At 46.8% G+C, this 19,010-nt stretch overlaps 2 protein-coding genes and 1 pseudogene across 2 annotated transcripts; 2 read left to right on the plus strand and 1 right to left on the minus strand.

The window, feature by feature from the left end:
- The first annotated feature begins 3,101 nt into the window (after window positions 1-3,101).
- On the plus strand, window positions 3,102-7,567 carry LOC124669336 (polyamine oxidase 3-like). The gene is made up of 10 exons (XM_047205969.1): window positions 3,102-3,226; window positions 5,038-5,150; window positions 5,252-5,340; window positions 5,456-5,569; window positions 5,656-5,743; window positions 5,830-5,915; window positions 5,998-6,100; window positions 6,206-6,303; window positions 6,399-6,828; window positions 6,913-7,567. Exons 1-10 carry the CDS (start codon window positions 3,214-3,216, stop codon window positions 7,228-7,230), a joined length of 1,452 nt encoding a protein of 483 aa, XP_047061925.1. The 5' UTR covers window positions 3,102-3,213; the 3' UTR covers window positions 7,231-7,567.
- A 3,912-nt stretch (window positions 7,568-11,479) lies between these two features.
- LOC124669322 lies at window positions 11,480-14,424 on the plus strand (annotated as a pseudogene).
- Window positions 14,425-15,750: 1,326 nt separating this feature from the next.
- On the minus strand, window positions 15,751-18,001 carry LOC124671317 (putative disease resistance protein RGA4). Its single transcript, XM_047207707.1, has 2 exons — window positions 17,983-18,001; window positions 15,751-16,637 (listed from the first exon to the last, which is right to left on the minus strand). The coding sequence occupies exons 1-2, from the start codon at window positions 17,999-18,001 to the stop codon at window positions 15,751-15,753; spliced, it is 906 nt and encodes a 301-aa protein (XP_047063663.1).
- Between the last annotated feature and the right edge of the window lie 1,009 nt (window positions 18,002-19,010).

Consider the following 19,010-nt stretch of genomic DNA (forward strand, 5'->3'; position numbering starts at 1 on the left):
AGGCCCCAGCTTGCCGAGTTGTTCATGCCAAAGAAAGTGTCTATGATTTCGTCAGATGAGAAGGGGTCGTCGAGGTGGCAAAGGTAATGATGGATATGTTGGTAGATTTCATCTAACGTGAAGTTCTAAGTTGTATCGGTTGAGATTCCAAGGAGATTAGAGAAGAAGGAGGTGATGATTTCGGTTTTTTGCAAGTGGTTAGAAAATTATATACTGTTTTGTTCTACTATAGAGATTTTATTATTCCTAAGACGGCTGGATGCGCAAATGTGGATATATTTAATATTTTTGTCGCCATCAATCAAGTATTTAATTTTGGATCTTGTCTTCCAATTGTCCACCCGCAATCATATTGCTCGGCGAATGGTTTTTATGATGACATGTCTAAGGTTGAACTCGTTTTTGGAGAGTTGCCTATGTTCTTCGATTAAGTCGATGAGTGAGATTACATTTTTGCAGTTGGCTCCAATCAGGTGATTAGGCAAGATCGCCCTTCGCCATTTTTTGAGCGCGAACCTAGTTTGTTTGATTTTTGCGACCAAGCTTCGGCCCGCGTCGGTCGAGGGCTGCATGGAGGCCCAAAGGTCGTTGACTGTTTGGTGGCAGGAGATCCAGATGTTTTCAAACCTAAAAAAGGTGGGACGCAGTACGGAGGTTAAGATGGAGGCGATAGGAGGGACGTGATCTGATATAAAATGAGTGAGGGGTGAAATGGAGAAGTTTGGGAAGGTTTGAGCCCAATATATGTTTATGAATGCTCTATCAATATTTTCCATTGTTGGATTCTGCCTATTGTTGGACCAAGTGAAGGCTCAATCCAAAGAAAGCTTTTTAAAAATGCAATGTTACTCTTTGGAAATACAAGCTTTTTTTAGAAATATAATTTTTCTTTGTAAAAAGACTTACACTTCATGTAAGAATATGGAGAATGCAATGTTATTCGGTAAAGTGAACTACAGTCGTTATTTTAGTTTTCGGCTCGATTTGACTTCTATTCATAAACTGGGCACGCTAGTATGTTAGATCAAGAAAAATGACAAAAGATCTAGACAAACTAAGTTATAGCATATACCCTCCCAAATGTCATCTCTAAGAGCATCTCCAGTCGCGTCCCCCAAACGATGTTCGGACAAAGCGCCGGATTAGTCATTTGGGGGACGTCCGGACAAAAATTTCGTTTGGAAAAGGTCCCTTTTCTAGCCACGTCCCCCAAACGCGACCTCCAAACAAAAAGTAAGTGTAAAAGTTGTGTCCGACGTCCCCGGTAGAGACTCTATACACAGGGGATGGGCGAGGGACGCCGGACAACATTTGGAGCACGTCCGGACCGAAGCGGCCTTTGGGGCACGCGACTGGGTCGTTTTTTTGGCCGGCGTCCCCCAAATCCCTTTGGAGATGCTCTAACTCCCTATTAGCATCTTGACTTGAGATGTAAGTGGGCAGTGGGGAATTCAAGATGAAAGCGTGGTAGGCTCAAAATACTCAGAACATGGTTTCAAATGAAAATACAACCCAGTCTACAACATAATTTCGAAACTGAGATGCACAATAAGCCTTGCACCTACCACATAAGGCTTAGGTCATTAAAGTATTCAGTTTAGCTCCATTTTTAACAGTTCTTTGCTTCTATTACTATTGGAATTTTGATCCTTCATCATCAATCATACTTGAGTAATACGTATTTGACGGGTTCTCACTAAAAACGGCGGGTGGGCTCGAGGCTACAGAAGACTGCCTAGTAAATTCGCCCATGAAAGTGTGATTTCACCTAAATCCCATTCTAGTTCACTTTGACACGTGTAGTGCTAATTTTGTCTTTAAATTTGCAGTACAAAAGTTTAATGACGTATACGAGGGATTTAGACGTGATCCAACTTGACACCGTTGTCTCAAAACTTCGGCCGAAAAATCGTGGAAGACCAAACATGTACAAGTTGGATTAATTAACCCCGAAGGTATTTAAAATTCTCTTAATTCGATCATCCACCTCAATAATGATGATATGATTGATCAAACACACTTTTTGCTGAAGACTTGTATGCATTCATGTGTAACAGTGCATGTGTATCCATGATATCATCGTGGCAGAAAAAAGAGGCACCCTTTTGAAAAGAGCACGAATGAACAACACAGAAAGCGCAAGGCTAACAATATTCCCACGTGTAATTTGGTGCTCGAGCCACATGGTCTGCATCGCCTGACATGTGGTCGTGCACGTCCGGGCCGCAGCGCGCAGATCCGGGCCGTCCATCTCCGAGCGAACGCGCACGATACGTGGGTACGTCACCTCCGTGTCGCGCGTCCGGTCACCGGGCGGTGCACGTATCCCGGAACGAGGCTATATATAAACGCACGCCACCTGGAGAGGAGAGCCCAACAACAAGAGCAAAGCACCTTCCCCAGCCAGACCCGAGCCCAAAAGGAGGAAAAAGCTCCCCCAATCCAAAATCGCCTCAGGAAGAAGCACAAAGACTCTCTCCACCCACCTACTGGAATCCCCCTCCCATAAATCCACCGGACGGCGATTTTGATCTGCAGATCTCCTTGCTCCGGCCGGCCGCCCGCCCAGTTTCCAGGTGGGTTTCACGATTTCCCCCACGATCTTAACCTGGTTCTGTAGGGCGGAAACGGACGAACTCTTGTTTTTGGGTGGAGGGCGAGCGCTTGGCCCGCCCTAGGTGCCAAATTTGCTCGATCACCTCGGCGTGGTTTCTGGAGGGGGATTTTCCGGTTCCGTGGCGATTTGGCTGCGCCCAGATTGCCCGAGATCGCCGGACTCCTCTCGCCCGATTTTTTAGGCCCGTTTCCTGCGGTCGAAAGCGTATTTTGTTGTTTAACCAATAAGCAGATTACTGATTCTATTTTTCTGATTTTGCAGTGCTACCTCGTGCGTGGGAGCTTGTAAAATCCAACCGGATCGCCTGAAAGTTTCATGGGTGTCTCGGCGCTGGAGTGAGATCGAGATCGGAGAACCGTGAATTTCCCCAGGGATTCCGCCATTCGGCCGCGCGAGACTGCATGAACTGTTTCGTGAATCTGGGACTGAACTCCAACTCCAACCACTACGTCGCCTGCCTCCTCATCTTCCTGCTGCATTTCTCGCCGCAGCCCCTGTCGAATCGCCAGCCCAATTCTAATTCCAATCCCAGTAGTAGTAAACGTCAAGGAGGAGAACCCAATCCCAGTAGTAATTTCTGAAGGAGAGCTGAACAAATGGCGAACAACAGTAAGTCCCATGCTTCTTCTCGCCAGATTTCGTATGTACTGGTGTTTTCCTTGATTAAGCATTATTGGGGGATCTTATGCTTTTTCTTATTCTGATGCAAAATTAGTGTAGGAATCGAATTTTGCCACCATCTAGGACCAGGTGGTCCAATTTGATTTGTTATGCCAGACACTTGAGTAGTCGCTTATGGTTGTTGGGACTTGGGAGGGACCTCGTGGGCCAGACGAAAGAGGCATCAACCATCCAGCTACGATTGCCATTTCCGTGGTCGGTGATAGGAGGAAGAAAAAAACGAAATACTAGCTGTTCACATTTTTCCTAGACCAACACCTCACGCAAAGGGAACCCACCACTTCGGAAGCTTCTAGGATTTGACCAGTTGACCCGTTGCAAAATAACAAGTCCATGTGGAGTTGTGGGAGTCCTATGCTCTTCTTAGCGCTGAAAATTAGTTGGGAAGAGTGTATTCAGCACTGAAAATTAGTTGGGAAGAGTGTAGTGTTCACACAGGATTCCTACACTACTTAAAATAGTACATAGATACCTGAAATCAGGTTACCCAAACTGCATCATGTTGAAGTGCGTAACGTTTTTGTTAAGTGTTGTGCCGTCATCCCAGGCATATTGATTGACATTATTGTGATGCACGTAGTCGGCATATATTATATTGTTCAGAATATTCGCCCGTGGATCTAGTTTTTGTATGGGTTCGCTATCCTCCAATGCTACAATTGAAAATATGTATTCATTTGCTCTGTTTAGCTGTGCTCTCGTCAGTTTCACATATCTCACATATGCGGATCTTTATTTTTGGGTCTTAGTGTTAGAAGCATATCCCGCACGGGTTGTCTTGCTAAAGCTAGGTCTGCAAACTAACACGATCATAAACAATAGCTTCAAAACATGCCATGCCTATTGCGCATTTATTGCAATGTGCCATGTGCCCAACCACTCACATGTAATAACATGCATCATGTAGAAAACATGCTAATTATCTTTGTGGTCATAGGTATAGTTTTAATCTGCAGCTGCCTGTCCAGTAAAATGTTTACACATCTGAGTGTCCACTGCATAGCTACCGAACACAAATATTACCTACGTTAAGAGTTCCAGTCCACACTTGGTCAAGTTGTTAGGGTAGTCAGCGAAAATCTATAATATTCCTGTCTTACTTCGCCATCATTGTTCTTAGACAGGGAACATGCCTCACTACTAACCCTCCATGGTGGAGGGGGTAGAGGAGGGTTGATGTGAGAAGAACAGGCGATATCGGCACTTTCACTGCTTGGTAGGCTTCTTTATGTTATTTTTGTATGAACTGATTTTTTTTTCCTTTTGGAATACCCCTTTTCCACATACAAGCAAATTGTCACCATAAGGCCCGACACCTCTCCACCTAGAAAAACACCCTAAAACTCCACAGACATGAACTCAGTTGACCTCACAGCTCACAAGCATCCTCCAATTACAGCAAATTCTTCAGAAGATTAAAGCTTTTGTTTATCCTATCCATTGTCATAAGATATAGCGTACAAAGCTCATCATTAGAGTGAAGTTTAGGTAATCTCTGAATATGGAGAAGTCATAGAAAACATTGCCTACTGCCTCCTTTCTTCTACTAGTAGATATGCCCAAAAGTTGACTTTATGGGCTATATTAATATTTAATTTTACAAATTTAATGTGAATCAGTTCTACATTGCCAGATGATAGTGAAAACAATACACACAATTGATTATTTCTTAATTTTAAAATTTCTGGTTCAGCTTGCCACTGTGAATTTGAGGTAAAACCTTTTTTTTCTTATTTCAGGCTCAAATGGTGAAAATGTTAGTAAAAAATCACACACACCATCTGCTATTGTTATTGGTGGTGGGTTTGCAGGCATTGCTGCTGCCAATGCGCTCAGAAATGCATCATTCGAGGTTTGTGTTCTTGTTCCGATGTTTTAGTTGCAATTCATGTGATGCCTTTTGATGCAGACACTTGTCATCTCATCAGTAATCCTAATGTGATTCCTTTCCAGGTGGTTCTTCTTGAATCCCGTGATCGGATAGGTGGTCGAGTTCACACTGACTACTCTTTTGGGTTTCCTGTTGATCTGGGGGCATCTTGGTGAGCTCTGTTCTTTCTTTGAACTGCTTTTACAGTGTTATTTAAACTGTATATGACCAAAAGTTCATTCAGCGGTACTGTTTTGAATCTTACTTCCAATTTTTGTATGCACCAGGCTTCATGGTGTTTCTGAAGAAAATCCCCTGGCACCAATCATTTCAAGGCTTGGACTTCCACTATACCGCACAAGTGGAGATGACTCTGTGCTATTTGACCATGATCTCGAGAGGTAAAAATGGCCATCTAGTATCTGTATGTAGATAGTTATGATGAAACCCTACAATGCTTCAACTAACATGATATATTTTCTTCCAGTTATGCCCTTTATGACACTAACGGCTCTCAAGTTCCACAAGAGTTTGTAGAAGAAATAGGGAAAATATTTGAGACTATTTTGGAAGAGGTAATAACATCTCGGTTCTTGGTGCTTATTGATTTTCTGCAACATTATTGGCTTTTGATTTCCTATAACATTTGTTATTTGTATAGACTGGCAAATTAAGGGAAGAAATGAAGGAAGATATTTCTATAGCTAAGGCCATTGCAATTGTGCTGGAGCAAAATCCACACTTGAGGTTTGTACCATCTAATCTCTGTGTGCATAGATTATCCTAAAGGTATTGGTTATTGTATCTGACATCATGGTGCACGCTTTAGGCAAGAAGGGATTGCGCATGACGTTCTTCAGTGGTATTTGTGCCGCATGGAGGGTTGGTTTGCCACTGATGCGGATGCAATCTCGCTCCAGTGCTGGGACCAGGTAGGATTCTCACCCCACCCAGTACTTAAATAGCCATATATCTTGCTGATGCTTTACATAACACCCTTCTTTATTTCTGACGATATTCTGTGCAATGGGGTGCAGGAGGTGCTGCTTCCTGGCGGCCATGGTCTCATGGTTCGTGGATATCGTCCGGTTATAAATACTCTGGCAAAAGGACTAGATATACGCCTTGGTCACAGGTATGCACATCTTTTCCTCTAAATGCTCTTTGAGCATGCATGGTTCAGTCCACCATTTGTTAGTACTTAGTACTGATCCAAGTTCTTTTCTTTAGGGCGGTCAAAATTGTTCGCCACTGGAACAGAGTGGAGGTGACTGTAAGCAGTGGTAAAACATTTGTTGCGGATGCTGCAGTCATTGCTGTTCCCTTGGGTGTTCTTAAAGCCAACACCATTAAATTTGAGCCGAGGCTCCCAGAGTGGAAGGAGGAAGCAATAAGAGAACTGTCAGTTGGAGTTGAGAACAAAATAGTTCTCCACTTCAGTGAGGTTTTCTGGCCTAATGTGGAGTTCCTTGGAGTAGTTTCATCCACTACATATGGATGCAGCTATTTCCTCAACCTTCACAAGGCGACGGGCCATCCTGTTCTTGTTTACATGCCTGCAGGCCGGCTTGCCTGTGACATTGAAAAGATGTCAGATGAGGCTGCAGCCCAGTTTGCCTTTTCCCAGTTGAAGAAAATCCTCCCTAATGCAGCTGAGCCGGTTAGCATTTCGACACATTTAATATAATCATCAAGAATCCTGTTTCCAATTCTTACAGTACATGATGTCTAAATCTTGTTGCAGCTTAACTACCTGGTGTCACACTGGGGCTCAGATGAGAATACTCTCGGTTCCTACACCTTTGATGGTGTGGGCAAGCCCCGTGACCTCTACGAAAAGCTCCGCATCCCTGTCGACAACCTTTTCTTTGCAGGGGAGGCCACGAGCGTCCAGTACACCGGCACGGTGCATGGTGCCTTCTCCACCGGCGAGATGGCTGCCGAGGAATGCCGGATGAGGGTTCTGGAGAAGTTCCGGGAGCTGGACATGCTGGAGATGTGCCACCCGATGGCTGAGCAAACGGCCACGGTCTCCGTCCCGCTGCTCATCTCCCGGCTGTAAACTATAGTCGGAGCCGGCACACCGAGTTTGCTGGCCATTCCAGTGATTGCTCGAGGAAGACAGCATGGGAGCAATCTATCTTTGCTCTTCCTTGTAGCATGAGGCGTGCGATCATGTGACTCGCGGTTTGCTGAATAAGTTATGATTGGATATTGTTAAGTGTGGGCGTTGTTGGTATATGTGTACTCTCAGACATAAATTGCGGTTATAAGTTCGGTTAGGGCCTACGTGACCATCTTTGTAGGGCAAAGATGGTTTATGCGTGATGAACACTGTAATTTACATTGACATTCATAATATTGATGATAATGGCAGATTCTCCATGAAGTTTAAATCATTGTTCTACTTCCGTCAAAATTTGAACCAAAATTACCGATAAGAATTATGGAACTGAGGCATGCCTATTTAATTGAATATAGGGTTACTCCTATTGCAATTGCAATTCAAAATTCAGCTTTCGTTGTGTGTGCTGCTCGTGAGTTGATTTCCGGGATGATTTATGGGGAGATTTTTTTATGAACAATGCCTATGATCCTGACCTGAGAAAGAGTGTCTGCCTGCAAAGGTCAAGCAGCAGCGACTTGAAATGGACATAGAGAGGGCGGTGTATTGCTGTTGCTATCAGGTCAGGAGCCAGAAGCTTCCTGATCACATCGTGTATCGCAGGGCTTCGGGCAGCAGGCGTTACAAGACAGCCTAAGCTTTACCTTGTGCACATAAATCTTTCCCTGGCCTGATTTTATTCACTGTACGTGTACTGTCCTTTCGTGCCATTGTTCTGTGGCTTCTGAATTTTCCTCTTTTTTTTGTTGTAAATTTCTGCAATTTTCATGTACTGTTCTTGAACGTAAGGCTGTGGGTTCCCCTGATATTTTCTCTGAATGCCAATCGGATATTTTGAAAACATGTTGCATGATCTATTTGGCAGATGGGCCTTGGCAAATGGCAATAAGGTCATCAGTGAATTATTCTGAACTTCGCAACAAGTTTCCAAAGTAAATTTTCTAAACTTCTCCGATCTTCTGTTCCTTCGGGATTTCCAAGATTTCCGAAGCAACAGTAGCAACCAAACCTTTCTGATTTGAGAGGAGCATCGCCTCTCTAGTCTCTAACGTCTTCTCGTTTCAATATCTGAACCCATAACTGGTCGCTGATAGGCTGAGGCGTACGGTACTGTACGTATGCGTGGCGAGTTGCTTGTCGCCCGCAAGCAGTGACAGACCAAGAAGGAGCCTTGCCTGGCCTCATGCGGTTGCCCTCCTCAATGGGGAATAGCGGACACACTTGATCGCCACGCGTGTCAATCAAAGTAAAGGTGAAAAATTGACAGTTGTACTACCTGTTTGCATATTCTTGCACAACTGGATGAAAAACTATTTGGTGGATGCGTGCTGGGAAATTCGTATATCAGCACATAACAAAATTATGTCCAAAGATTTTATAGGATAATAGTATGTTCATCGACCCAGGTATCCAGCCGAGATAGGCTATCTTGCATTGGCTGTTGCATGAAAGATGTCTAGTGTCTTGCGTGTACTCTAACTTAGTTCTAGCTGTTAATTTACACACTCATGTTTTGTGGCCTCTGCTGTAGACCCTCTAATCTCTAGCCAGTCGTCAGCGCCGAAGCTATGAATCCATGCAAAGGCTCACCACGAATTGAAAAGTTCTGAATAACTGGCACAGACCGAAATATTCAGACATCCTTTCTGAGACCAACACGGTACAGAGCTCCCAGCTGAGATGCGAGCAGTGCATGCTGAGAGAAACGTAACGTATGGTCTCGTGCAGTAACAGTACCTGCGATGGGAGTACTCATCTGGGCACTACCCTCGGAAATCTGTTGCGAATTTTCTAGCGGCCAGTCGTCACCATCCGTGTAGATATGTGGAAAACGATGTAAAAAAGACAGATATGTGGAAGACACGGTCTCAAATCTGTGGCAGTGTGGCTCTATAAATACAGGCTGGTCTCAAATTAACGACCTCCCATGAGCTACCACAAAGCTTATACTACAGTACTACTACACATATCCGTATATTTTAGCTACCGTGTAAATTAACTACCCATATGCAGTCTGCTTAATTATCTGCAGGTTAATTAGCAGTTGCGCGCAGGCGCATCTTGACGCTGGTCATGGCCAAGGCCCAGCTCGTCGCCCGGCTCGCCGTGGAGCTCGCGCCGTCCTCGCCGCTGTCGTCCATCATCAGGCGGCGCCGCCGCCACTGGATCCCGAGGACGAAGCTGGACACGATAGCGGAGGAGGAGAATATAGCTCTGGTGCATCCTCACCGCAATGTGATTAGGGGTGGCTTCTCGGTGCACGCCGGCAACGATAAGGGGAAGCGTTGCGCCGGCAGCAGCGACTCCTCCTCCTCCGGCGCAGTGCACGGCGAGAAGCGGCTAGTGCCCGGCCCGGCGCCGGCCAAGGCGGGCCGCTCGAAGGTCGCCGCGTGATCGACTGATTTCCTTCAGCGTCCTCGTTTCAAAGAATATATTCCGTTAGCGTCGGGTGCTTGGTAATGTGTATGATTGTGCTCTCGTTGTGGTTCTAGCCTTGTGGATGCATGAACTAGGTACTGCTTGTGTTATGCGAGTGGAGCTCTATATGACCGTCCGGCCGGGCCGGTGTCGAGTGTTACGATACTAGCACAGTATTGGAACGTGTTGCCTTCTTCGTCTTACATGCCGTCAATAAACTGGTTTTTAAAGGCATATTTGGTTGGGCTGGCTTTGGTGCAGTGAAGAGAAAACTGTTGTTCTAAGTTTTAGTCTCTAGCAACTTAGCGAGCTGTGTGGTTATAAATTTAAAAATTGTCTAAAATATCCTAGAGTCATGAGAAAACAGGTATTTTCACTGATTTATTTGTAATAAATAAAAACATATCAATCACTAAACATTCAAAAAAAATGGATCACACTACATAATACTATGAATATACACACAAAATAAATCACCAATAAATAGCTTTTATTTTCAAACTACAAGGATGTGCGACCAAACGACGTGAGACGAATAATGCGTTGATCGTTCCAAATAGGGAATAATAATAGTGAATAATAATACTCCATCAATTTCATAATTCTTATCGTAAATTTAGATGTATCTAAACATATTTTGTGAATAGATACATTTAAATCCGCGATAAAAATTATAGAAGGAGAGAGAGCAAAATTTAATAATCTAACATACATTTTGCTGCAAATCCATAGTTCCACGGCAGCAACAGATGAAGAAGTATGTACTAGCTAAAAGCAAGGATATATGACATCTTGCATTGGTGCGCTCTCACTTGCCATTGTTTCATATGCGTGTAAGTGTGTAAGCAGTAAAAGATTGAAACACTATTGACGACCCACACAACCTAGCCTCCCGGTTGACATCCCCCCGTTGTCGCCGCTCAAAAGCCCTCTCACCGCTGCCGCTGGAGGATATGGACATAGAAATAGATATATCCGTACTCAAATAAAATTATGTCAGCATATTTTAGTAATTCTATTTCGATATGCCAATTATTCAACTAAAACTAGTAACAAAGTGATCAAATCTATGATAAAACATGAAACTATTGTGTAGCATATCATTATACACTTGACTCACTATAAGATATATGTCTATTATTTTACTATTCATAGTTGTTTCGAATTGAGAAAGCATATGATTCGCATCTGTATTCTACCAACATATGCTTCACATTCCTATTCGGCAACATTTATATTCGCATCCATATTTATTTTGAAAATAAAATGATATTGAGAACTGAGTCCTAGCTCAGTGACAAAGCTAGCGAGCGTGCAGCCAGCTTTTATGAGTTCGAATCCCGATCTCGCGAAAATTTTACAGGGAGGGGAGGGGCGGACTTTAAATCCTGGCACTGCCCCTTCCTACAATTACACTCAAATTTGGTTCGCTCTGTAGGCAATTCGCGGCGCGAACCCTGCAAGTCAAAGTTCCTGCGAAAGCTCACATTTGGTCCAACCGCACTCTATGTCCCACTGCCAAAGCGACCCACCGGATCACTAAGCAACCATGCCCCACATGTCAGATATCCCCACCGTACCAGTCTGCTCTGTTTCCCCTGCCTCAGGTCGAATCGGAGCCGTCCAGGCGCTAACCAACGGCGCGGATTCTTCCTTCCCCACCACCAGCCAGGAAAAAATCTCCCCGTCCCTCCACTGCCGTGCTCGCCCGCGGCGCGGATCCAACTGACGAGCCCACCAATTCCAGCACGCCAAACCCTCGCCGGCGATGGCCTCCGCCGTCCTCGCCGGCCGGCGCACGCCGCACCACCACTGGGCCGAGAATCGCGCCCCGCTGAACACGCCGGTGGCCCCCTCACCCAGCCCTAACTCCGCCCGCCACGCTCTCCCGCGCGCCGACACCTCGAAGGCGCCGCCGCCGCCTCCACTGACGTTTCCGGCGGACGGCTACCTGACGCTCCGTCCGGCGGGGCCGTCCCACCACGAGGCAATGGCGCTCCGGCAGCACCTCGACAGTGAGCTGGGTCAGGTCCGTGCTCTCCTCTCCCGCATCGACACGTGGCAGCGCGAGCTGGGGCGGCAAGGCCAGCAGAACCAGAACCTCCCCGCGCCTCTGGCGAAGCTCCGGGAATCAATGCGGAAGCGGTGCGCGCAGATCCTGGCGAGGCTGCAGAAGGACAAGCGGAGCATCTGGTGCAATTAAATCTAACGGATGTGCCTTGTTGTGTCCGTTGTTTACAAGGCACGGCGTGCGCCACAATTAAATCCGTGGAGGACACAGATCCAGTGCCTTGTTGTTTACAAGACACGGCGTGCCTCGTCTCCAATCTCCAACGTCCAATTAAATCTAACGGATGACAACCATTCAAGACCAAAAGGAGGAGGATTTATCCTTAGCGCGCAGCTACACCATCGATGTGCTCCGTCGTACCAGCCGCCGTGCTGCCTCCCAGGTGAGAGTGACGAACGCAGCAAAGCTAAATCGATAAGCTGGTCAAACTCATCGGATTTCAACACGCACGAACAGGACAGATGATTTTGTAACCTCAAAAATCTGATGCTTTTTGCTAGGATTATCACACACGATACTAGCCACAGATTAAATGACAGCTTAGGGCATCTGCCCGCGGCGCGACCCATTTTAGCGTCCGCACGCGTCCGTTTACGTCGGCCGAAATGATCGAAATCGACCGCACGTCCGTTTGCGTCGGGGTGGCTACAGCGGCACGACGCATTTTTTGGCCGAATCATATTTTTAAACATGAAACATAATTCGCCTGCTGCTGCTTCTCGTCGCTGTCGAGCAGTATGAGCTCCGGTATCGCCCACGGCCAGTTGCCATTCGGGGGAGCGTACGCCGGGCGCGTCGCCGGTGCTGGAGGTGGAGGCGCCCAGGGCTGCGGTTGTGGCGGCATTGGAGGCGCCTAGGGCTGCGGTTGTGGTGGCGGTGGAGGCGCCCAGGGATACGGCTGTGGCGGCGGTGGAGGAGGCGCCCAGGGTTGCGGCTGTGGAGGAGGAGCCCAGCGGTTGTAGTCGTCCTCGTCGTCGTAGGCATCGTGGGCGTCGTCGTCGTGGTTGTCGCGGTCGTCGTCTCATTGTGCTGCGCACGTCGGCGCTTGCTGACGACGCGTCGGCGCCTCCTGTCTTCGTCGACGAGTCGACGGTGCAGCCGCGAAGGGAAAATCCCTGTCGCCCATGAAGCCTGCCCTTCTTCCCCTATCCGTCTCGGTCGACAAATACGTACTCAAATCTCACTCTCAAGGAGCAGCTAGCGCGGCTCGCCTCCTTTTCCGGCACCACGGCGGCGGTAGCGGCAGAGCTGCAAAGCCCATCTCAATGGTTTGACTGTGCGCGGAGGAGGAAGCCACCTCGTTTTGGTCTTGAATCTCTGCTGCCCGTTGGATTTAACTGGACGATGGAGATTGGAGACGAGGCACGCCGTGCCTTGTAAACAACAAGGCACTGGATCTCTGTCCGTGGAAGTCGCGGCCCTGGGCCTCCACGACTACCACGCCGTCATCAAGCGCCCCATGGACCTCGGCACCGTCAGGGCCACCCTCGCCGCCAGGAAGCACCCCTCCCACGACGCCTTCGCCGCCGACGTCAGCCTCACCTTCTCCAACGCGCTGCGGTACAACCCCGTCGGGCACGGCGTCCACACCTTCGCCGGCGACCTCCTCGCCTCGTTCGAGGACATGTACACGGCGGCCGTCGCTTGGTTCGAGGACGAGCGCAGGCGCATTGCGCCGGTGAAGGCGGAGCTGCCGCAAGCGCGGGCGAAGCCGAGGGCGGCGAAGGTGCCGAAGCCCAAGGCCAGGAAACCGAACAAGAGGGAGATGAGCTTGGAGGAGAAGAACGTGCTTAAGGTGGGGCTGGAGAGCTTGCCTGAAGAGAAGATGCATAATGTGATGCAGATTGTGCAGAAGAGGAGTGCCAGCAATCCAGAGCTGCTTGGGGATGCGATTGAGCTGGATATCGACGAAATGGACATCGAGACGTAGTGGGAGCTTGATCGGTTCGTCACCAACTTCAACAAGGCACTCAACAAGAGTCGACGAGGTGCTATGATGAATGGGGGCAGTGCTAAGGTTGGCGATACTGCTGGGCTTGACGCTGTGAATGGTGTTGTGCCTACATTTGTTGACAATGCTGATGTTGTGGTAATGGCCATAGGAAATCGTGTTGTTCAATTGTTCTTGTTTGCAGTTAGTGGATATCAAAATGGACTCATGTGTGTGTTGTTCTGTTTTGTTATTGACAGGAGGGTGAGAATCCTGAGAAGACGACTGTAATGGCTGAGCAAGTGGATGAGTATGTAGATATTGAGGATGAGATGCCAACTGACTTACCAATCAATGGAGATCGAGAAGGGTTCTGAGGTCGTGAGTGCCTCTGTTGGGTCGGGCAGCGGCTCCTCATCATCCAGTGGTACTGTCAAAACCCCTGTTTATTTTTCATGAATTGAAGTTCTTGCATCATTTCTCATTTGGCTTTGTCTGCAGGATCGGGGTCAGGGAGCTTAGGGGACAGCGCGTCGGAAGCTGGCAATGCTCGTTCTCTGGTGTAGAGAAGGTTGTTCTGACAGTAGATTTGAGTAGTTGGGTAATATGGGTACTTGTTTCTGGGATGTGCATGTTGGGTTGGATTTAGTTAGCGTAGTCCCTAGTGGATAGCTTGATTTCTGGGTAATCTGATAGCTAAGCTGGACAATGTATATATGTCAAAATTGGAGGGTACCGATGCATGTGGTAGTTCATCTGGCCTTTTGATCTGAAGATGGCTTTTGTATCGGTGTGTTCTCCGTGGTACAACTATTATGTGTGCAATTGTTGTTATGCACGATGTAATTATGGCATCAGGTTAAGAATATTCTGAGATGTGGTTGTCATCTTTGTATGTGTGTTGACATGCGAATGGCATATGAATGAGATATAAGTTTCAGTAGCCATGCAAACCTGACTTGATTGTGAATTTTTGTCCCAGTGATGTTGCTTGTTTTTCTCTAAGACGGCATCCCTCGTACAAGTGATTGTGCTATTTTGTTGCATGAAAACGACAAGGCCTCAAACTGGCCCATTATTATTGGGTAACTTGAGATCTACTGCTGCTAGAAGCTTTGTTCTTGATGCATAACAGTACAAGGTGCAGGTTAGCCGCTGTTATTTCTGTTATATTAGATTGCTTATGTTTGTCAGTGCAGCAAATTTGGCCCTTGTAAATGTTGAGCAATTGTTAATTGTCGAAATGATTGATGCAGTTCCAATGCCAGCATGACAGTGTGGGACGAGGTGATAAGTTTGTTCTCCACAAATTGAGAAGAGACATTGATGCTTGTTCTTCTGCATTGATCTAAACGTTCACTCAGGTAACTTATCCTGGCCTCTAATTTCTTAAATTTAATGAGAATCCTGTTTGTATTTCTCGCTGCTGACCACTACTCCAACAAGCTGAACTTGGGCAAGAAAAGCTTGGTGTAAATGACGACTTGAAGTGGACAAAGCAAACTACCAGTGACAGCATGACTCCAGTCTCCAGGTCAGTAGAAAAATTGTGTGCTCTCTGAAGATCCAAGAACAACTTGGTTGTTTAACCGCAATATGTTTGCTTACCAGCATCACAAATACCTAAAACAAAGAAAAATGAACCCAATAGGATATACAGTACCAAAATGGCCTAATACATACACATCTTATCGACATATATCCGTCACTCCTATCACAGCAGAGGAAACTAGTAACCAGTGACAGACAAAACAGGTTGCATGTTTGCATATTCGGTTCTAACAACAATTTATGCGCAGACTGGGTTTTGCTGGTGAGGCCATCCTGTCTGAGAGTTCTTCTGGCTGACCGAGACATGAGTTTAGCCTCCCTCTTTTTTTTTCCAACTGGGACACGTGAGTTTAGTCAACCCCAACATATCCGTCTGGTCTTGTTTATCACACAAGAGCTAGCATTCCGATTTCCGATGTAGAAGTACATGTATATAGCTGCAGAGCATCCTGTCTGAGAATACAATTTTGGGAAGGCTTCATAAAACCTACCAGCATTCCTTAATTGTGACCCTTAGCTTGCTCGTTGCTAGACCCTTCCATTGATCATCTAGCTCCTTGCTACAATAAGAGATTTCCAGTTCTTCCAGCGAAAGTGGGAGGCCTGTTTCTGGAAGCCTTGAGATTCGCTGACAATAAGATATTTTCAACCTCTTGAGGGAAGGAAGGAGGTGCAGCCCCGCAGGAAGATCTAGTAGACTAGGGCAATCATTAAATTCGAGCTCTTGTAGGGACGTGAGGAGCACAAGCGCTCTCCCTTGCTCCTCTGATAGCACCAAATGGTAAAGTTTTAGGCGTCGGAGGGTGGTGTGGTGGTAGCAGAATGACATGGTAAGAACAGACGGATTATCGGTCTCGAGCTTTTCCAGCTGAGGGAACAGCTCCAAACATGGACCCAAGTCAGGGCAGCCGTATACTGCCAAGTGCCTGAGCCTGCCAAGGTATTGCAAGCCCTCTGGTTGGATGAGTGGTCCACAATATGTAATTGTCAGTTCTTCCAGTGCCGTGCAAGAGTGCAGCTGTAGAGATTCCAAACCTGGGGACCACTCTACCACCAACTTTTTAAGGCGGCCAAGGGATTGCAAGCCCTCTAGTGCGGTGAGCGATCTACAGCGCCTAATCCTCAATTCTTCCAGTGCCGTGCATGAGTGCAGCTGTAGAGATTCCAAACCTGGGGTATAAATTAACTCTAACCTTTCAAGGCTGCCAAGGGATTGCAGGCCCTCTAGTTGGACGAGTGATTCACAATTAATTGTCAGTTCTTCCAGTGCCGTGCATGAGTGCAGTTGTAGACATTTCAAACCTGGGACGGACCGTACCACTAACGTTTTAAGGCGGGTGAGATCATTTCCGTCTTCGAGCGCATCCCACGCATCTTTACCATGGTCGAAAGCCATGTACGGGTCAACAATGTTATCCCCAAGAATGCTGAACAAGGCCGCCTTAAACATGGCGTCGACCTTCTCAAACTTTCCCTGCTCCTCCGCAGAGATGCCCCTCGGGTCTAGCATCCGTGGCGCTAAAACAGCCTAGGTTTGTAAACCATAGAACTGCCTTTGTGCGCCACCTCTTGTAATGCATACCATCAAAGGAGGGAGGTCGAGTAGCGGCAGCAATGCTGCTTGAATTGATTTGCCTAAAATCAGGTTTTTGGATTGTTGAATATATAAGCAAATATCCATATGAAATAATCCGTACGAGTAATTGATAAATCATGACTATGAAAACAATAAGTAAACTAACCGTGCAGACTAGTAAGGTAGATGAACAGATCACATCTAAACAAGACAAACCGATCGCATCTACCACAGAAACTAGAACAAGAAGCTCTAACGAGAACCGAAAGAGAAACGACAAGATCACATACTTCGCAGCAGCCGTCGTTGTCGCCCATGTTGAGGTTGTCGAAGAAGTCGCCGAGGTCCGGGAAGAAGTTGTCGGTGTGGAAAAACTCGTCGTCCGATGACGACGTCGTGCTGCCGCATGGTCGCGCCGAGCGCTCCCCAAAAACCCGATTGCCCCTCACCCGTACAGGTTCACGAGAGGCAGGGTTCCGGAGGCCTACTGTCCCGGCAGTCGGTGCACGCCGACGGACGGGATGAGGAAGACGAAGGCGGCGGCGCAATGAACTGGAAACAGGCAATCGCATATGTGGCACGCTAGGGTTCTCATCCGCGCTTATATAGTGCGGTTCGGGAAGGTCGTGGGGCGCAGCCCACGTCCGAGTCGGCACAGCCACGATCCAGAAAATCCGGAAGGCAAAACGGCTGAGTAACGCGTCCGTTAATGACTCAGAATTGATTACACAATTAATTTCCCAAATAGCAAAAAGATAAGCTCGGCTCGGCGAGATTCCCGCAACCCGCGGCGCGTCGTGACGAGGCGAGGCGAGGCGTGGCGAGGCGGGCGGCGGAGTGCGCGAGGGCTCTCTCTCTTCTCACTCACTTACTAGGACTAGAACAGCCCACCTTATATACCACTCCAACTCTCTCCCAACTAGCAATGTGGGACTAAACTTTAGCCCCCACTAGTGCTGCCACTGATTATTGGAATGGGCCATGTGAGTTTCAGAATTTGATAATAGGCCATGGGCCAAAGGCCAAATGCCCACAAATTCCAGCAGCTCAGGGGACAGCGCCTTGGAAGCTGGCAATGTTTGTTCTCTGGTGTAGAGGAGGTTGTTCTGACAGTAGATTTGAGTAGGTGTGTAATATGGGTACTTGTTTCTGGGATGTGCATGTGGGGTTGGATTTAGTTAACTTAGCTCCTAGTGGATGGCTGGCTTTCTGGGTAATCTGATAGCTAAGCTGGACAGTGTATATATAAGTCAAAATTGGAGGGTACTGAGGCATGTGGTAGTTCATCTGGCCTTTTGATCTGAAGATGGATTTTGTATCGGTGTGTTTTCCGTGGTACAACTATCATATATGCAATCGTTGTTATGCACGATGTAACTGTTAGATGTATATATCTGTATATTGTAGTTTCCCCATATGTTAGGGGGCTTCCTGCATATTTGCACCTGTACATGTACTATATATTGTGGCCTTTGGCCCCCTGGTAATACAACAAGCATATTGCCCTAACATGGTATCAGAGCCCCAGGTCTCGAGTTCAAATCCTGGCTTTCACAATTTATTCTAAAATCCCCAATTTATTCTAAATTTCCCCGCAGCCTCTTGCCGTGTGGCGTGTGGTCCCGGCACTGCCTCTTTGCCTCTCTGTAACTACATCAGGTTAAGAATATTTTGAGATTTGGTTGTCATCTTTGTCTACTGATGTGTGTTGACATGAGAATGGCATATGAATGAGATATAAGTTTCAATAGCCATGCAAAGCTGACTTGATTGTGAATTTTTGTCCTAGTGATATTGCTTGTTTTTCTCTAAGACCACATCCCTCAAACAAGTGTTTTTGCTATTTTGTTGCCTGAAACGACAAGGCCTTAAACTGGCCTATTATTATTGGGTAACTTGAGATGTACTGCTGCTAGAAGCTTTGTTTTTGATGCATAATAGTGGAAATGTCAGCACAAGGTGCAGGTTAGCCGTCGTTTTCTGTTGTATTAGATTGCTTATGTTTGTCAGTACAGAAAATTTGGCCCTTGTAAATGTTGAGCAATTGCTAATTGTCGAAATGATTGATGCAGTTCCAATGCCCGCATGACAGTGTGGGATGAAGGGATAAGTTTGTTCTCCACAAATTGAGAAGAGATATTGATGCCTGGCCTCTAATTTCTTAAATTTAA

The sequence above is a fragment of the Lolium rigidum genome, chromosome 7, assembly GCF_022539505.1.
Source record: "Lolium rigidum isolate FL_2022 chromosome 7, APGP_CSIRO_Lrig_0.1, whole genome shotgun sequence".
Classification (NCBI taxonomy): Eukaryota; Viridiplantae; Streptophyta; class Magnoliopsida; order Poales; family Poaceae; genus Lolium; species Lolium rigidum.